General features: G+C 36.4%; 1 protein-coding gene across 1 annotated transcript; it reads right to left on the reverse strand.

Moving 5' to 3' along the window:
- Window positions 1-5,900: 5,900 nt before the first annotated feature.
- On the reverse strand, window positions 5,901-17,928 carry LOC120141683. Its single transcript, XM_039156482.1, has 8 exons — window positions 17,745-17,928; window positions 7,721-7,856; window positions 7,483-7,603; window positions 7,266-7,398; window positions 7,031-7,160; window positions 6,826-6,905; window positions 6,441-6,575; window positions 5,901-6,092 (listed from the first exon to the last, which is right to left on the reverse strand). Exons 1-7 carry the CDS (start codon window positions 17,760-17,762, stop codon window positions 6,510-6,512), a joined length of 684 nt encoding a protein of 227 aa, XP_039012413.1. The 5' UTR covers window positions 17,763-17,928; the 3' UTR covers window positions 5,901-6,092; window positions 6,441-6,509.
- Window positions 17,929-20,003: the final 2,075 nt, after the last annotated feature.

A 20,003-nucleotide genomic window follows, 5' to 3' on the forward strand; every position in this document is an offset into this window, starting at 1 on the left:
ATAATAATTTTTTTCTTTTAATACTATTTATTATATTTAATATCACTATATTAAATAAATATCAACTTTTATATTACAAAACCCTATTTAAAGCATATATTAGAGCAATTAAAATATTTATATTTTACATACCACTACATATACAAAATATTATAATAGATGTCCTTACTAATTTAAATGGCAGCTTGATTTTTCCTAGGTAATGTCGATCTGCCCTACTCCGCAGTCTTTTCCTTTCCTTTCCCTACGTGTAAACCAATCACATGCTAAGTATTTACTTAGTGTGACGTATATAAAAAGTAAAATAAAACTAAACCATATAATAAATATTATATAAAAATCATGTATTTAGAAATAAATAAAATAACCATTAAAATGCATAAGAACTAAACTATTCAAAATAATTCACGTAAAACATGTAAGAATAAAACAAGTACCCGAGTAACTCATACTTTCCATATTTTAATCATATAAACTCGTATTAATTCATACTTGTAATTATAGTCCAATGTTTTATAATCGAGAATATTAGGTACATGAGTCTTGTCGAGTGTGCGCGCTATATGCACTTAAAAGTGCCTCGTAGATCTCGTAGTAGTGCAATCGAATGTGCCTCGTAGGATTGCACTCGAAAGTGCCTCATAGGGTTGCACCATAGGTGCCATATAAACTCGTATATCATATAGTCTCTCCACCTCATGGCATGTCATTTGTACCTCACACTCTCGAATATACAGATTGGGCTTTTATTAAAATTATAACATTCACATGTAATTTCATTCGAACATATAGCTAAAATAAAATATCAGAAGAACATGTCTCATAAAATTCATATTTAAAAACATCTAAACTCGGTATAATGAAATTATAAAAATATAATTTCTAAGTACATTAAAAAATGTTTCACTTAAATAATCGAGGTCGACTCATTGTAAGTTTTCCTCATCGTATAAATATATAAAAAAGGTTAGACACACTCACCTTTGCCTCACTAATAAATCTTAGTGTCGGTTTTGCTTTCACTCCGATCCTTTGTCTCTTTCCTTTTGCTCAATTTAACTTGATTTGCGATCACAGTCTTGGCTATGAAGTTTCGTCTAGTTGCTGGAGAAAAGAATAGAATTTCACGAGAATTATAAAAAAATTTCCAATTATTAACTTTTAAAACTAATTAAATGAGTTTTTTTATTCCTTTTGGGCCAAAAACCAAAATTACCCTAAATGAATTCCTAAATTACACCCATTCCAATCATTCATCTCTATTTTAATAGTATTAAAAAACTGTAAAATTCTCATCTCTCAATTTTTCTTTTTGACCCTCCAATTTACTAAAATTTTATTTTAGTCACTAAATTGCACTATTTCAATTTATGGTGCAATTCTCAGCAAATTACACCAATCCAACTTAAATTTCACTAATTAAAAATATACATATAATTTTCCAAACCAAGTCTACCTTCCTTCAAATTTTTGTAATCTTCCGATTCGACCCAGTTATTCGAATAATATACCGATCTTTGTCCTTCAATAAACTTGTATACAAACTCCATATCAAAATTATGAAACCATTAAACTAATTTCTTAATCTAAATTACTAATTCACAAAATCTAAAATTTAACTTTTAAAATTTTACATTTTTAGTCCTTAAACTTTTACAATTTTACACTTTAGTCTCCAAACTTTCAAAATTTACATTCCAATCACCAACTCAAAATTTGTGATATTACAGAATACATGTTCAATAAGAAAATTTTAACTAATAATGGAAACCTTGTTGGCAGGGTTACGAAGGTCGACTGGAGGAAAGATACGAGAAACAAACGTCTCTTTGCAAGAGTTGATGTTTAGTGGTCGTAAAAAGCCACTCGTCTAAAAAATTCTTGTTGAAGAGAAAATTCAAGCCGTGGTCTATGAAAATATCCCGCTCATTTGCTTTACGTGTGGAAAATTTAGCCACCTCAAGGAAGCATACGTCAGTCTTATTTCAGAGACGAATCATGCCCTGGAATCTCATATTCTGTCTACTGCTCATGTCTCTATGGAAACGCCCAATCCCTCTCCCACAGTGGAGCGCAAAACGTGCACTGGTTAATATCAAATCAAAAATGTTGATTTTGACCCTTAGATGGTAGTCGATAGGAGACGCCGAAGATCCGCTGTCGACAGTGGTAAATGGGAAGAACGGCTCCCATAAGGAATCTAAATCTTCTGGCTCCAGGTTTGCCACTCTTCATGGAGAATCAGTCGAGATTATCGCCAACCCCCTGAACCAAGGAACCAACGATGCTACAGACTTGCTATCTTCTACTAATTCCCCCAAGGAAAGAGGCAGCTCTATTAATGAGAAAAATAAAGAGATTGATACGCCATGTCGTGTCATCAGGGTCCGTGGTTTCTTCTCCGCCTTTAGTGCCAGCTAGCCCTGTGAGTTGTGGATACACTTAGTTTGTTATTTTGTTATTTGTTAGTTTATATTAGATCGAATTTATTTCTAATTTAAATTTCAAATATTTGTATAATTGTTAGGCTTCCTAACAAAGTAAAAACTCTAGTCTATAAAAGACTACTTTGTATGATGTAACTTATGAGAAAAATATAGAAAACAGACGTGTTTTCAGATTTCACATGGTATCAACTTAGGTTCCAGTTTTTAAAAACCTAGCGATGACCAATTCTTATTCAAATGATGTCTACTCAATCACAGAACCAATTTTTGGTTCTGATGATGTTTCAGAATCCCTAAATTCGACTGTCACATGCCACAGATTACTGGGCCATAATTATCTTCAATTGTCACAGCCATTAAAGCTCATCATTACTGGAAAAGGTAAGATTGGGTATATTTCTAGCGATATTCAACAACCCAGCACGCTTGAACCAGGCTATGAAAAATGGGTGCGAGAAAATGGAATGGTCATGTCCTGGCTGATTAATTCCTTGGCACCTGCTATTAGGGAGAATTTTCTCCTTTATGGTACTGCCCATGACCTTTTGTGTGCAGTCTGTGAAACCTATTCGAGTTCATATAATGTTTCTAAAATTTTTGGGATTAAAAGCAACTCAAACAAGATGCAATGACTGTCACTCTTTATTACAATACTCTCACTTGTCTCTGACAGCAGCTTGATCTCTATGATATGCATGATTGGGAAACTCCTACTGATGCAGCCCTGTACAAAATGATCATTACACAGCGAATGATTTTTCAATTTCTGAACGGATTAAATAATGACATGGATGATGTTTGTGGCAGGATTCTTGCCACTAAGCCTCTTCCTTCCATTTGGACCAAACTTAAAGAAATTCTCAATCAGGAAGAGTTGCTTTGGAAGTAGAAATCTTGTGATAAGTGGATTATTGAAGGAGATCAGAATACTAAGTACTTTCATAACCGTGTTATAACCCGACGGAAAGGCAACCATATTCGTGCTCTTCGCATTGGCAGTGGTGATTGGTGCTTTGAGGATGATATCCTCCAGGATGAGGCTACTAAATTCTTCTCTAAGCTTTATCATGATGAGGGGATCAAGGCTGGTGCTTTTCCAATCTGAGATGATTTCCCTTCTCTTTCGGACAAGGAGGTTCGAGCGCTTTATGCTCTAATCTCCAATGAAGAAGTTCGCAGGGCGCTCTTTGATATGAGCCTCATCAAATCTACGGGCGTGGATGGTATGAATGCTATTTTCTTCCAAAGTCAGGCATATTATTGGTCCCTCAGTTTGTTCTTGGGTGAAGGACATCTTCAATGGGAAGCCTAATGAATACGATCTTAATATGACCTTGATTGTTCTCGTCCCCAAGATTAGTAGTCAATAATCCTTTACGGACTTTAGGCCGATCAGCCTTTGCAAAGTTCTCTACAAGCTCATTATGAAGATTATTGCTAATCGTTTCAAAGTTGTGTTCCCGAGGATCATAGCGCAGAACCAAGCCAGCTTTATTGCGTGTAAAAGCATCACTAATAACATTCTGGTGGCCCAGGAAGTTATTCATTCTATGCCGAAAAAAATGGGGAACACCCATGGGATGGCAATTAAAGTAGACTTGAAGAAGGCCTATGACCGTGTCACTTGGGATTTTCTTTTTGATTCTCTTACGGACCCTAGCCATAATCCATCGTATTGTCATGAACATGGTTTTTTCCGCTAGTATATGTATCTTGTGGAATGGCTCGGTTTTCAAACCTAATCGGGGGAACAGACAGGGTTATCCTCTATCGCCATATTTATTCGTGTTATGTATGGAACGTCTGGGCCAAAGTATCTATCATGCTCAGCAGCTCGTTCTCTGGGAGTCTATGGTCCTTTCTCAATGAGGGCCTTGTCTATCCCACCTCTTCTTTGCTGATGATGGATGACCTTCAATCAGGCCCTCCTCACTAAAGCAATGTTGGATTAGTTCAATAGATTTTCTGGTCACAAGGTTAATTCGGCTAAAACTAAAGTCTTCTTTTCTAATAATGTTTCCGATAAGTTAGTTGATGACCTCTGTGCTGCTCTGGGTTTTCAAAGGTCCTCCAACTTGGGTTCTTATCTGGAAATACCTCTGTTCTATAGTTGTATCACTACGAGCACCTTTCAGTTTATCGTCGATAAAGTTCAGTCCAAGCTTAATAATTGGGTGGCTTTGAAGCTTTCTCTGGCTGGCCGCATCACCCTAGCCAAATCCACCATTTTAGCCATCCCCAATTACTTCATACAAACGTTAGCCATCCCAAAGGGCACCTGTAATAAAATTGAAGCCATTGCCCGCCGCTTCATTTGGGGCGGTACTGTTGATCATCCGAAAATGACTCTTGTTAAGTGGGACACTTGTTGTCAACCGAATGACCATGATGGTCTAGGTATTTGGCCGTTGCATACTCAGAATGATGCTTTTCTTATTAAGATTGGATTCCAGCTCACGATGCATCTCAATGCTCTATAGGTTAGGATATGCCGCTCTAAGTATAAAGTCCATAGTTCTATGCCCTAAGTATTGATTCCAGGAATTGCTCTTTCGTGTGGCGTTCGTTAGCTAAAGTTTGGCATTTTGATTGCTCTAATATTTGCTGGTCTATAGGCAATGAGAGGACCGCTCGATTTTGGTTGGATGCCTAGATCCCTAGTAAGGAATCGATCGCTAGCAAGATGCATAGTGCTGCCTCCGGGGATCTTGTTGCCGTTGTCCGGGACTTTTCAAATTCGGAGGGTAATTGGGATATCCCCAAACTTCATAATTTGGTTGAGGATATTATTTGTGATATCATTGCTCTTCCTCCGTCTAATGAAGCCAGTGCCAAGCTCCTTACTTGGTGTTGGGAGGATTCGAGTCTTTGCTCAGTCAAGACAACCTACCGTATCCTCTATAGCAACATCTAGGATAATCACGACAACTTATAGAAGCTTGCTTGGAATTTTGATGGGCCGCAGCACATTCGTAACTTCTTTTGGTTGGCTTTAAGGAACTGATTGCAAAAGAATATGGAGAGATTGCGGCGTGGGTTAACTACTGAGGGTCGATGCCAGGTTTGTGGGGACTGTGATGAGATGATCCTTCATGCGATTCGTGATTGTCGTGAGGCCAGGACTACTTGGATGCACATTCTTCCTCCTTGCATTTCAGGAATTTTCTTTTCCCTATCTTTTCATGATTGGCTCCATACTAATCTCACTATTTCTACAGGGACTGATGGAAACTCCTTATGCTGGAGACATATGTTCGGAATTGTGATGTGGCGCCTTTAGAAGAATCAGTGCAACTTTTTGTTCAATGGAGAGAGCTGGTCATCGGCGATAATTATTCAAAATACGCAAGTTTGGGCGCGGGCGTGGCGATAATTATTGGTACCCTCCTGAGGAAAAGAATGTATCTGGAAACAGTCTTTAGACGGGAAGATAGATCAAGAGCTGGAAAGAAAATACAGTTTGTTCCACTCCTGGATGTCGTTGTTGGGAGATACGACAGCAGCAGCAACAATACCAATAGCCAACGTTTTGATGCACCCATGGCCTCGAGATAGCTTCCGAGATATATGCTTACAGTACTTACAAGCATCGTGAAACAATGCCAATTCAGTAGGGTCAGCAGCACCATTCATTGCTTTTTCATTCTGAAAAAGACCAAAAGGAAATCAGGTTACATGTGAAAACCTACTGACTACCATTTAAAAAAAGACTGCCAAGTAGGACCTCTAGTCCAGCTAGTTTGAAATTGCTCCAATTAAAAGATTGAAATTTTCAAGTTGTAGTATCGTATAAGTATTAAATGACGGGAGGTATTCTTCATCAGTTCTTGATCGGTTAAATCATTTTATGTATGTTACCAAGCTGAGCAGGCCACCTACTCCCAATCCAACCAATCAGATTAATATAATTCGATTTTTTTGCAACTAGGTGGATGATTGGTAAAAAAATCGGATGGTATTGGCTAGTTTGTAGTAGAATGCTTATGAAAGTACCTTGTTTGTCAAATTCTTGATGGCTTCCCTCATGTGATCAAGAGTAATAAATTTTGCAATTTGCTCTTTTCATTCCTCTAAAAGTCTTTTAAGAACAGCAACACGAGCTTTTAGATCGTCAATATGAACCTTATCATGTTCACATAAAGCGAAAGAAAAGAATAAATAGGAAAAACCCATGTGGTCCAACTCTTTATCTTTCTTCAAGTACCGTGTCCAATACTCGTCAACACATATCCGGACATAGATATGGGGACATGACCCTCCAAAAGTCCAAATTCATGAAGGGGGAACCCTTAAGATGTCAGAGTATAAATAACATCGGGAAAAAAGTAAAAGATTTATCATCCATAAATGTGCTTGGTAACACAGTAAAATAGCTTACCCACTGCCTGTAGCATTCAGCATTCTGGTTCAAACACCAAATAACTATTTCAGCCCCTTCTTTCGATAAAGCAGGAGAGCCTGTTTACAAAAGATAAAAGAATAATTCTTATGCTGAAACCACCATTAGAATAAGCGGATGAAGGGGACTGAAGGGGGAAGGAGGGGGAATTGAAAAGAAGTAGAATTTTCAAAAAAGAGAATACTTTCTCCGGCTGCCACGATAGCTAAGTTGAATATCTGCTGAGATGCTTGTCTCATTGCTTTGCTTCCATGAGAACCAACGAGAGCCACTTCATTTAGAATGGGATATATGGCCTCAAACCTCTTGGTTGCCTACACCGATAAGGTAATAACAGAGTTTAAATGAAGTGAGAAAACACAATCTTTTAAATCAAAACACTGCTAGAGCAAATGGATTCGGTCAAACTCTTAATCTACCTTTACTCTAGCTGAAGATGCAGGGAAGGTAACTCGCATTAGTATATCAAATGAAGATGGTGTCACCAAGCATTCCCCTTTTCTAGCAGCACCATTTACTAAAATAGTCCGAGCTTTTGAGGCAGATAAGATCCTTCACCAAAGAAAGGAACCCAATAAGCCTTATGTATTTGAAACTCAGAACCGAAAAAGGCAAAAAATTTAGATGCTCTAATATCATTCCACTAGCAGTAAAATCAGATCCATGGACTGTGAATTGCAGTTTTTGCCACTAATGATCGGCAAAAGGTGATGGGCCCACAAGAATAGCCCCATGGCAAGATCTCCTTGGGATGCCTTTACAGTACAATGTTGATGGATCAACAAGAAACATATAAAATAAGGATTAATAAATTGTAAACCATCTTTGAGAAACATAAATCAATTAGACTGAAAATGTTAGCTATCCGCTTACCGAAGCATCATCCATACAATAACAGGGAGCTTATCTTGACCTTGATATTTTGAATTTTCTCTTAGATTTGGTAACACAATAATTAGGGCATCAGATTTAAGCCGTAAAACCACTGCTAACGCCACAAATGTTCCTACCTGCATAACATGTTTCTATATCAAATCCATTGAGAAGGAGATGCCTTTTCTTGCCAAAAGTTTGAGGTGGATACTTTTGTATTAAGGCCATCTCCAGCCCTCATCTCTACTATACAGCATCTCTATCTCTACTCTAAAGATGAAACAGTAATTTATCTCCAGCACTATCTCTACATATAATAACAAAAACCAAGAATAAGAAAAATTACAAAAAAATGTAGCGCAGCTACAATGCAACGCTAGTTGTAGCGTGCACTTTAGATGTCGCTACAATGCAGCTACAAAGTGGCGATAGGCTGGAGCATAAGATCATCTCCAAAGTGGAGATTTTCGCCAGTCCAGCGATGCGTTGGAGATGGCCTAATAAAAGTATGCATAATAGTATAAATTTCTCTATGGAGAATAGGATAAAAGGTTCCACGAGTTTATGGGGTGAAATAAAATTCAATCTCCCAATTCTTAATAAATGCAACCAATAAGGCATTAACTTCCAGATCTACCATATAACATGATTTTCAAAACATTTATTGTCAATGCCAGTTATCATGTACGCCACCAAGGGAAACTTCCCATCAACAAAGGCATTATCCAGTCGAATGGTGTATAAAATGTAAAAGCTAATGCACGCTACTATTCAAAAGGGAATTACCAATATAAAGTCAAGTACTCAACAGCATACAACATCATTGTATCATCCTCCATACCGGGTTAGTGATCAAATTGTGACATTTAAAAATTCAGTAACCAAATTGGATAAATTAAAAAGTTCAAAGAATTTATTTAAATGTTTTGTGTAGGAGCAATTAGCAAAGAATGAGGAACTAAAGGGGTAAATAAGTCTTTTAATAAGGGAAGCAATTAAATATTACTTTTGAAGGGATATTTTAATACCACGTGGAAGATAATTGGGGAAAACCAAAGTTCCAGATTTCTCTTCTTCTTCATTATTCTTCTCCACCGTGAGACCAAGCTAAAGGTGAGTTTTCTTGTTGATCAAATTTTTGATGAATTTAAGGTTGCTTATTGATCATTAGATGATAACTAAGCTTAAGGAAAGCTTAGATTATCTTAAAACCATAAGATGAGGAGTACATGAAGAATTAAAAAAAGGAAGTAGAAAAGTGAAATCTTGGATTAGAGTTCAAAATAAGAATTAGAAGTGCTAATTAAGGAATAGGAAGTGTTATAATTAGATTAAGAACATGTTGGAAGTTGAGTGAGATTCTTAAATTCTATATGGAGAATTGAATTTCTAAGTTTTAGAGGTATGGAATGGATACTAATTAGTTTAAGTAAGAGTAAGCAAGTTAGGGATATAAAAAGAGGGGATATATAAAGTGTTGAGAAGATTATGAAGAGATTTTGCGTGCTAAAATGACATTTCTGGGCAATGTGCATAGATGCACATTCAATGTGTACCGATGCATCAAGGATAAATTCCAGAAATTGTTCAAGGTGTATCAATGCACTACTTTAAAATAAAAACATCAAATGCCATCAGTGTATCGATGCACAAGTAGTGCATCGATGCACCCCCTTAAATACAAACATCGAATAGGATTTATGTATCGATGCATAGATAGTGCATCGATGCACCCGTCAAAGGATGCATCGATATATGGTGTAGTGCATCGATGCATACCTTCATTAAAAGATGAAAATGGCTTTTCTTTTAGCCTAAGGAATGATAGTTTAGAATATATTAATTAGTATACTGATAAGTATCAATGAATTACTATGTAGATACAGAGCATAAACAAGTTCCAGAACAATTGCCTTGTAAGATCGATCGAGGAAAAAGCAAGGAAGTATAGGTGAGTGCATATGCATAACATGATTATAACGATATATTTAGTTCTAGACTTGTGAGAAGTCTAGATTCAATACATTGATGCATGATTCATTTCATATTGTGAAGCGTGATATGAATTCATACTATATGCATTGTATAACATGTTTTAAATGAATATGTATGCAAAGTTATATGAGCCATGTGATGAAGGTAAGGAAATGATATGTCTATGTGATATACTATGTAATTTGGGAAAAGCCCATGTTATGTAGATGAGAACTACAGGTATAGTTGGCATGCCAAGAGTAGAGAGTCTACGCGGTTCTTCGGGACATATATGTATTCTTTGGAACATGTGTGAGGTCTTTTGAGACACATACTTGATCCTTGGCATATGTATATGATTCTTAAGGAATTTTATACGTGGTCCTTAAGGACAATCTTATATAGCACTACGGTGCAATTCTACGTGGCACTTCGGTGCAATTCTACGTGGCACTTCGGTGCATTTATACGAGCTATGGTGACAGCATAGTACACAACCTCACAGTACTCACATACCTTAGGTTCTCAGTATGGTATCATGGGCCAATAATCTTATTAATATGAATTCATGAATGTTAATGTACTATACTTATAGGTAAGGAACATGGTGATATAAACTGCATGGTTAAGTATTTGATTTCATCTTATTCCATTTTATTATGGCATTTTCATTACATTTCTTTGTTATTATTATTATATTGCCTCACTAAGTCAATGACTTAGCGTGTGAGTGTTTCACACGTAGGATTCGAGAAAGTAGACGAGACAGGTTAAGCTGCTGGACAACACTACTCCTGCAACTATCATATCAGAGGCAACTTAATCAGTAGGTCCTTTTGTTATGTAAATGAATGTTGGCATGTAATCAAAGGGTCAAGTTGTGTATGCTCTGAGTATTTTGATAAACTTGTATTAACATATGTATATTATTGTATTTTAATAATATAAGTTCAAATGTTTTATCGTTTTTTAAGAGTATTGTTTTGTATAGTCAATGTGACATCCTGGACTCTTATCCGGGTCGGGTATGGGTTGAGGGTGTTATATTTAATGGTATCAGAGATATGGTTTAGTCGATTCAAGGCATAAACCAGAGTCTATAGAGTATTTAAATGGAATGCATGCCAACAAATAGTGAGAACTTCTGATCTGGTATAGTATGAGTATGCTGTTTTGCTAATAGAACAGTGTGTTTATTTTATTAGATGTCCGGACATAATAGCTCCCGAAGTGAAGCGGAAGAAAATAGGCCTGCTGAAAACAGTAATTCACCTGCCCTGGCCAGGCAAGGTGAAGGACAGACATCTCAGGGAGTGCCTGTACAAGACCAAGACACTTTCTTCAGGACGTTGGATGCTATTCTGACGCGTCTTCAACCTCTTGCCCCACCAATTCAAAGAATGAATGTAGCAAAAGAGTTGAGAAGTTTGGGAGCTCCCGAATTTAAGGAAGAATATGAGGAAGGTCCGGTTGCGGCGGATCTTTGTTAAATGATTTAAAAATCATGTTGGATGGTCTCCACTGTTATGAAGTGGAGAAGTTAGATGGAGCTATCTCGTTACTGAGGGGTCAGGCGAGGATATGGTGGACGAACATCGCCATGAGGATGTCAAGTGACCAGTTGACTTGGTCTTTATTCTTAGATGAATTTAAAAACAAGTATATAGGAGACCAATTCATTCAAAAAATGAAGTAGGAGTTTATGAACTTGAAACAGATGAACCGCTCCGTATATGAGTATGAATACGAGTTCAACAAGCTGAGTCAGTTTGCATCTGAGCTTGTGCCTACTGAAAAAGATGCGTGTGAATGGTTTGTGGAGGGCTTACGCCTTAGATTGAAAGAAATGATGATAGTATTGAATTTGTCCTCATTCCAAGAGGTGATTAATCGTGCCAAAGCTCTTGAAAGAGCTCAAAATGAGAGATTCGGGGACTTAAGAGTTCAGACATCAAAGAGGAAGGGTGTTTCTTCCAGCTCAGTACTATCAAAAAGAGAAAGAGACTCAGGATTTCAATCACAAGTTAGATAAGAATCAGTTGCATCATTTGCTAGAGGAGCAAGTCAGGCAAAGCCAAGACAGATACAGTCAGTGGGATCTGGTGTTAGGAGATCCAACCAGGGTCAAGCAAGACAGTGTCAACATTGTGGGAAAAACCATTTTGGGGCGTGTCGGATGGCTGCCGGGACTTGTTTCCGATGCGGAGATGCTGGACATTTTATCTGGGATTGTCCGTTGATCGTTGGTGAACCTGCACCATCTGAGAGAGTTGGTTCTGCCTCATAGAGAGGACGAGGAAGAGGCAGAGGAATGAACCAGTATGAATCCTCTTCTCAACATGAAGTTCGGTCAACTGCACGGGTATACAATTTAAAGAAAAGTGAAGACCGTGATGATCCCGATATTATAGCAGGTACTTTTCAGCTGTATTATAAATTAGTATTGGTATTGATTGATCCGGGTTCTAATTATTCTTACATTACAAGTAAATTAGTAAAAGAATTGAGGATCCCCTTAGAAGCCACGAGTAATGAAATTATAGTAACTAATCCTTTAGGCCATAGTGCTCGGGTGAACAAAGTATGTAAGGGGTGTCCCATAAAGATTCAGGGAATTGAATTCCCTGTTAATCTGATGGAATTGCCCTTTGACGATTTTGAAGTGATTATGGGAATAGATTGGTTGTTCTGTTACTATGGGGATGTTAATTGCATATCGAAAAAGGTAACCCTAAAGAGTCCAGGAGTAATATAAATAAGTGTGATCAGTGAAAGGTTTAATCCTTTAGCGAATGTAATAACATTAATGTCTGCTAAGAAGCTATTGCTACAAGGATGTCAAGGTTTTCTTGCAAATGTGATAGATACAAGAGCTGAAGAGAAAGGATTAGATGAGATTTCAATAGTTCGGGAATTCCTTGATGTTTTCCCTGCTAAGTTGTCAGGATTACCTCTAGATAGAGAGGTAGAATTTCAAATTGAAGTAATACCAGGAACAACTCCGATTGCAATGGCACCTTATCGGATGGCTCCGAAAGAATTGCAAGAGTTAAAGAATCAATTGCAAGAGTTGTTAGAGAAGGGATTTATTCGACCAAGTGTGTCGCCTTGGGGAGCTCCGGTGTTATTTGTTAAGAAGAAGGATAGGTCAATGCGTCTCTGCATTGATTATCGACAGCTTAATAAGGTGACCATCAAGAATAAGTATCCCCTCCCACGCATTGATGACTTGTTTGATCAGCTAAAAGGAGCTTCGGTATTTTCTAAGATCGATCTACGTTTGGGTTATCACCAATTGAAGATTCAGGAGAAGGACATTCCAAAGACTGCTTTTAGAACGAGATATGACCATTATGAATTCATTGTAATGCCATTCGGAGTAACGAATGCACCTTCTGCTTTCATTGATCTCATGAACAGGATTTTTCAGCCCTATTTGGATCAGTTTGTTGTTGTCTTTATTAATGACATACTGGTTTACTCAAAGTTCATTGAAGAGCATAGTGCACATTTGCGAATAGTTTTACAAATTCTCAAGGATAATAAGCTTTATGCCAAATTGTCCAATTGTGAATTTTGGCTAAATAAAGTAATTTTCTTGGGGCATGTGATCTCTGCAGATGGGATTCGGGTGGACCCTCAAAAGGTAAAAGCTATAATAGACTGGGAAGTTCCAAAGAATGTATCCGAAGTTTGGAGTTTCCTTGGACTTGTCGGTTATTATCGAAGGTTCGTTAAGAATTTTTTCGATGATAGTACTGCCTTTAACGAAGTTGATGAGAAAGAATGTACCATTTGTTTGTACTTCTGAATGTCAAGAAATTTTTGAAGCTTTAAAGAGAATTCTAACAGAAACTCCTGTATTGGTTCAACCAGAATCTGGTAAGAATTTTGTTGTATACAGTGACGCGTCCCACAATGGGTTGGGGTGTGTATTAATGTAAGAAGGGAACGTGGTAGCGTATGCATCGAGACAGTTGAAACCACATGAAAAGAATTACCCCACCCATGATTTAGAAATGACTGCAGTGGTGTTCGCTCTCAAGATTTGGCGTCATTATCTGTATGGAGAACGATTGTATACGGATCATAAGAGCTTGAAATACCTGATGACTCAAAAAGAGCTTAATTTGAGACAAAAGAGATGGGTTGAGTTTTTGAGAGATTATGATATAATAATTGACTATCATCCCGGAAAGGCTAACGTGGTAGCAGATGCTTTGAGTAGAAAAACGTTTGCAGCTTTACGAGCTATGGATGCAAGGTTATCTTTGACTAGAGACGATGGTCTATGTGCAGAGTTAAAACTTAAACCATCATGGTTGGACCGAATAGGAGAATTGCAAAGCTAAGATGAAATATGTTTGAAAAGAATAGATCAAGTAAAGAATAAGGAAATTAAGGATTTTGAGGTAAAGTCTAATGGGAAATTGTATTATAAAGAAAGAATTATGATACCAGACGATAAAAAGTTGAAGAAAGATTTATTGACAGAGGCTCATTGCAGTTCATTGACAATGCACCCGGGTGGAACCAATATGTATATTGATTTAAAAGATTGGTATTGGTGGCCAGGGATGAAACGAAGCATTACTGAATTTGTGTCCAAGTGCTTAACATGTCAGCAAGTCAAAGCCGAACATCAAGTTCCGCCTGGATTATTGCAAACACTTTCCATTCCACAATGGAAGAGGGAAAAATGTAATGATGGATTTCGTTTCGAGGTTACCCCTGACTCCAAACAAAAGGGATTCGATCTGGGTAATTGTTGATCGATTGACCAAGTCAGCACATTTTTTTCCTGTCAGAACAGATTTCTCTATGGAAAAGTATTCGGAGCTGTATATTAGAGAAATTATTAGATTTCATGGAGTGCCTGTTTCTATAATTTCTGATCGAGATCCTCGATTCACCTCGAGATTCTGGAAATCCTTGCATGGAGCGTTGGGGACTCGCTTAAATTTTAGTACCGCCTTTCACCCTCAGACAGACGGGCAATCAGAAAGAACAATTCAAATATTGGAAGATATGTTGCGAGCATGTGTCATTGAGTTTAAAGGGTCGTGGGAGAAATACTTACCACTAGTTATCAGTCCAGTATTAAAAATGGCACCCTATGAGGCGTTATATGGGAGGAAATGTCGTACGCCATTAAACTAGTATGAGCTCAAAGATCGAAATGTACTCGGTCTAGATTTGATTCAAGATATGAAAGAGAAAGTTCGGGAAATTCAACATAACCTAAAAGTGACATTTGATCGGCAAAAGTCCTATTCTGACCTTAAAAGAAAGGAGATTGAATTTGAAGTTAGGGATAAAGTGTTTCTGAAGGTATCACCATGGAAAAAAGTATTACGATTTGGTCGGAAAGGAAAGCTAAGTCCTAGATTTATCGGGCCATATGAATTTGTTAAAAAGAATAGGACCAATGGCATTCCAGTTATCTTTGCCACCAGAAATTGAGAAAATCCATAATGTTTTCCATGTGTCCATGTTACGAAGATATAGGTCCGATCCCTCTTACATTGTTGCACCAGAACAAGTAGAAGTTCAATCTGATTTGACCTATGAAGAGGAACCAATACAAATATTGATCACGAAGTTAAGCAATTGAGAAATAAAACGGTTTCGTTGGTAAAAGTTCTTTGGAGAAATCACAAGGTAGAAGAAGCCACGTGGGAACATGAAGAAGATATGCGGCTTCAATATTCTCATCTGTTCGTACAATGAAAATTCGAGGACGAATTTTTCTTAAGGGAGGGAGATTTGTAACATCCTCCATACCGGGTTAGTGATCAAATTGTGAGATTTAAAAATTCAGTGACCAAATTGGATAAATTAAAAAGTTCAAAGAATTTATTTAAATGTTTTGTGTAGGAGCAATTAGCAAAGAAATAGGAACTAAAGGGGTAAATAAGTCTTTTATTAAGGGAAGCAATTAAATATTACTTTTGAAGGGATATTTTAATACCACGTGGAAGATAATTGGGGAAAACCAAAGTTCCAGATTTCTCTTCTTCTTCATTCTTCTTCTCCACCGTGAGACCAAGCTAATGGTGAGTTTTCTTGTTGATCAAATTCTTGATGAATTTAAGGTTGCTTATTGATCATTAGATGATAACTAAGCTTAAGGAAAATTTAGATTATCTTAAAAACATAAGATGAGGAGAACATGAAGAATTAAAGAAAGGAAGTAGAAAAGTAAAATCTTGGATTAGAGTTCATAATAAGAATTAGAAGTGGGATTTGACTTGTCATCAAGCTAATTAAGGAATAGGAAATGTTAGAATTAGATTAAGAACATGTTGGAAGTTGAGTGAGATTTTTGAATTCTATATGGAGAATTGGATTTCTAAGTTTTAGAGGTATGGAATGGATAATAATTAGTTTAAGTAAGAGTATGCAAGTTAGGGATGTAAAAAGAGGGGAAATATAAAGTGTTGAGAAGATTATGAAGAGATTTTCGTGCTAAAATGACATTTCTGGGCAATGTGCATAGATGCACATTCAATGTGTACCGATACATCAAGGATAAATCCCAGAAATTGTTCAAGGTGTATCGATGCACTACTTTAAAATAAAAACATCGAATGCCATCAGTGTATCGATGCACAAGTAGTGCATCGATGCACCCCCTTAAATACAAACATCGAATAGGATTTATGTATCGATGCATAGATAGTGCATCAATGCACCCGTCAAGGGATGCATCGATACATGGTGTAGTGCATCGATGCATACTTTCATTAAAAGATGAAAATGACTTTTCTTTTAGCCTAAGGAATGATAGTTGAGAATATATTAATTAGTATACTAATAAGTATCAATGAATTACTATGTAGATACAGATCCTAAACAAGTTCCAGAACAATTTCCTAGTAAGATCGATCGAGGAAAAAACAAGGAAATATAGGTGAGTGCATATGCATAACATGATTATAACGATATATTTAGTTCTAGATTTGTGAGAAGTCTAGATTCAATACATTGATGCATGATTCATTTCATGTTGTGAAGCATGATATGAATTCATACTATGTGCATTGTGTAACATGTTTTAAATGAATATGTATGCAAAGTTATATGAGCCATGTGATGAAGGTAAGGAAATGATATGTCTATGTGATATACTATGTAATTTGGGAAAAGCCCATGTTATGTAGATTAGAACTATAGGTATAGTTGGTATGCCAAGAGTAGAGGGTCTACGCGGTCCTTCGGGACATATATGTATTCTTTGGAACATGTGTGAGGTCTTTTGAGACACATACTTGATCCTTGGTATATGTATATGATTCTTAAGGAATTTTCTACGTGGTCCTTAGGGATAATCTTATATGGCACTACGATGCAATTCTACGCGGCACTTCGGTGCAATTCTACATGGCACTTCGGTGCATTTATACAAGCTGTTGTGACAACATAGTGCACAACCTCACAGTACTCACATACCTTAGGTTCTCAGTATGGTATCATGTGCCAATAATCTTATTAATACGAATTCATAAATGTTAATGTACTATGCTTGCAGGTAAGGAACATGGTGATATAAACTGCATGGTTAAGTATTTGATTTCATCTCATTCCATTTTATTATGTCATTTTCATTACATTTCTTTGTTGTTATTATTATTATATTGCCTCACTAAGTCGATGACTTAGCGTGTGAGTGTTTCACACGTAGGATCCGAGAAAGTAGATGAGACAAGTTAAGCAACTGGACAACACTACTCCTGCAACTATCAGATCAGATGCAACTTAATCTGTAGGTCCTTTTGTTATGTAAATGAATGTTAGCATGTAATCAAATGGTCAAGTTGTGTATGCTCTGAGTATTTTGATAAACTTGTATTAACATATGTATATTATTGTATTTTAATAATATAAGTTCAAATGTTTTATCATTTTTTTAAGAGTATTTTTTTATATAGTCAATGTGACATCCTGAACTCGTATCTGGGTCGGGTGTGGGTTGAGGGTGTTACAATCATAATCTAGAAGAAAAGAAAGGGAAATAACCAATCTAACAGAAGACCCACCAATGAAGTTACCTTTGACTTAGATGACATCTGTTGCACACCTTTTTTAGAGCCCTTAGCACTTGCTTGTTGGGCCACCAAGTCCTAAGAATGATATCTAAAGACCATAAGATAAAGAAACCAATTGCCTCAAGGGATTGTTGGCTGATCCAATCAGCTGATGTCTTATAAGCAGCATCAGAAATATGCGAAAGAGGCACATGTCAAAGGAAAATTTTACTACTTTCGTAAGAAACAAAAAGGAAATCCTCCTACAGTGACCAAAAGTAATTTAATGAACATCTGAAAAGAATATAACAGATGAAAACAACAACAAGAGTTCACTATCACCCTCAGATAAATGATGTTTGAAATAAGCATTCAAAGTGCATATTTTAATATTACATAGGCAAAATTAAGAACCTCTTGATGCAAATCATCTCTTTTATACAAACTTTTTCACCTTTAACAGCTAAGTTATATTTCTTATACCAACTTGTTCAACTTTGAAAGAGCTGGCTTTATGCTGTCTACTGTATGAAGCCCTCCCCTGCTTTTTGCAGAGAGGATGGGTGTCGGTAGCCACAGTAAGGTTGACTATAAGGTTTCAAGTAGAGTCATGTTTACAGTAACCAGTAACCAGAAAAGTATTTGACTGGCTTCTTACAGAACACTGAATGCGACAATTAACACATACTGCAAAATGCTAAGCACTCCCTTCTGTACAGAAGAATCCAAATTAGTGAATAATATTGAGAATTACAAGAGTGGGCTATCTTTATTCCTAGCAATCATTGGTAAAAGTATTAAATTTGAACATTCAAACATGGAAAATATTTTGTTTTAAGGAAATAAATAATCTAAAATTCATTCGTTTCACCCATCAAATCTCACAAGTTTCAAACTTCCAATTGCCAACAGAAATACTAAAGAAATGAGAAATGGACATAACTCACATCAGCAAGCTTGATAATGGTACTTTCCCTAAACATCTTCATCTATGGAAACTGTTCAGTTACCACTTCCTGAAACGCCTTCCCATAAAGATCCGCAAAATTCTACATTTGAATTTCCGGCTGTTCTCCATTAAACTCCTAATTTTCCAAACCAATAAAAAAATAGTCAATCAATCAACAAGTTACGAAACAATCAAAAAGACATAAAATATATCATTTTCTACGCTTACAGCGAGATAAGCCGAGAGATCAGCGGGATCGATCTTCACAGCGACCTCTGCAACCGTAACCTTAGGCTTCTTCGGCTTCTTTTGCTTCACATTCTTCTACTCTGCCAACTTTCTTTCAGGTTTAACACCTTCCATATCATTGTTGTCCTCACTATCGTCGTCATCGAAGTCCGATCTGTTATGTTTCGCCTTCATATTAGCATCAACATCAATGTAAGTATCGTAACCGTATTTCGGGTTCGCTCAGAATTAGGCTTCGGGTGTGCTCAGAATTGAGCTTCAACTTAAATAAGTGGTTAGAATCGTCATCGATCATTTATATTTAAGAACAAAAATTAGGTTGACCGGACACATCGGTTTGGTTTCTTACCTGATCTGCGTCTTACCAAAAATATGTTAGGCTCGGGAGTCGATTACAGTCAAGGAATGATTAGCACCCTTGTACTGCCCTTTCGGTACTAATTAAATTTTTAGTTGTCTTAATTAAGAAAATTGCAAATTAAATTAAAAAGTAAAAATTCGATCCAAATTACTTACCTCCAATTGATTAAAAAATAACCCTAAAAAGTCAAAAAGATGTTAAATTGTAAAAATAAAATATTGAATGAATCAAAAAGAAAAATTAGCAAAAATTAAATTTTAATACTTTAAATGAAACAAAGAAAAAAGAAACACACACATATATACATACCGAGAAAATAAACGGAAATAAAATTAAAACAATATAACACAAAATATAAATGGAATAAACCCATGCCCAACAAGGGGTCGGATCATGCATATTAGGAAAACGTGGAATAAAAAAACAAATAATGTAAAGAAAAAAAATTGAAAATTAATTAAATTTAAAAATAAAAATTGTGATGCAAAAACAAAATAATAAAAGTAAGTGCGAATTTGATAAATAAAACAAAGTGCATGACCGATTTAAAAACAAATTTAATGAAATTTGGCAAAAGGGGTAAAATCAATTTTTAAGAAAAGTTTCAGGGACTAAAATCGTAGTTTGACCCTATCCATTGAAAACACGTAGATCCTGGGCTTTGAATCGAGTTTACGGGTTGACTATATAACCCAACAAATGCACAAACAACTTTCATTTTCCA

Source organism: Hibiscus syriacus, unplaced genomic scaffold, assembly GCF_006381635.1.
Source record: "Hibiscus syriacus cultivar Baekdansim isolate YM2019G1 unplaced genomic scaffold, ASM638163v2 tig00002237_pilon, whole genome shotgun sequence".
In the NCBI taxonomy this organism is placed as follows: domain Eukaryota; kingdom Viridiplantae; phylum Streptophyta; class Magnoliopsida; order Malvales; family Malvaceae; genus Hibiscus; species Hibiscus syriacus.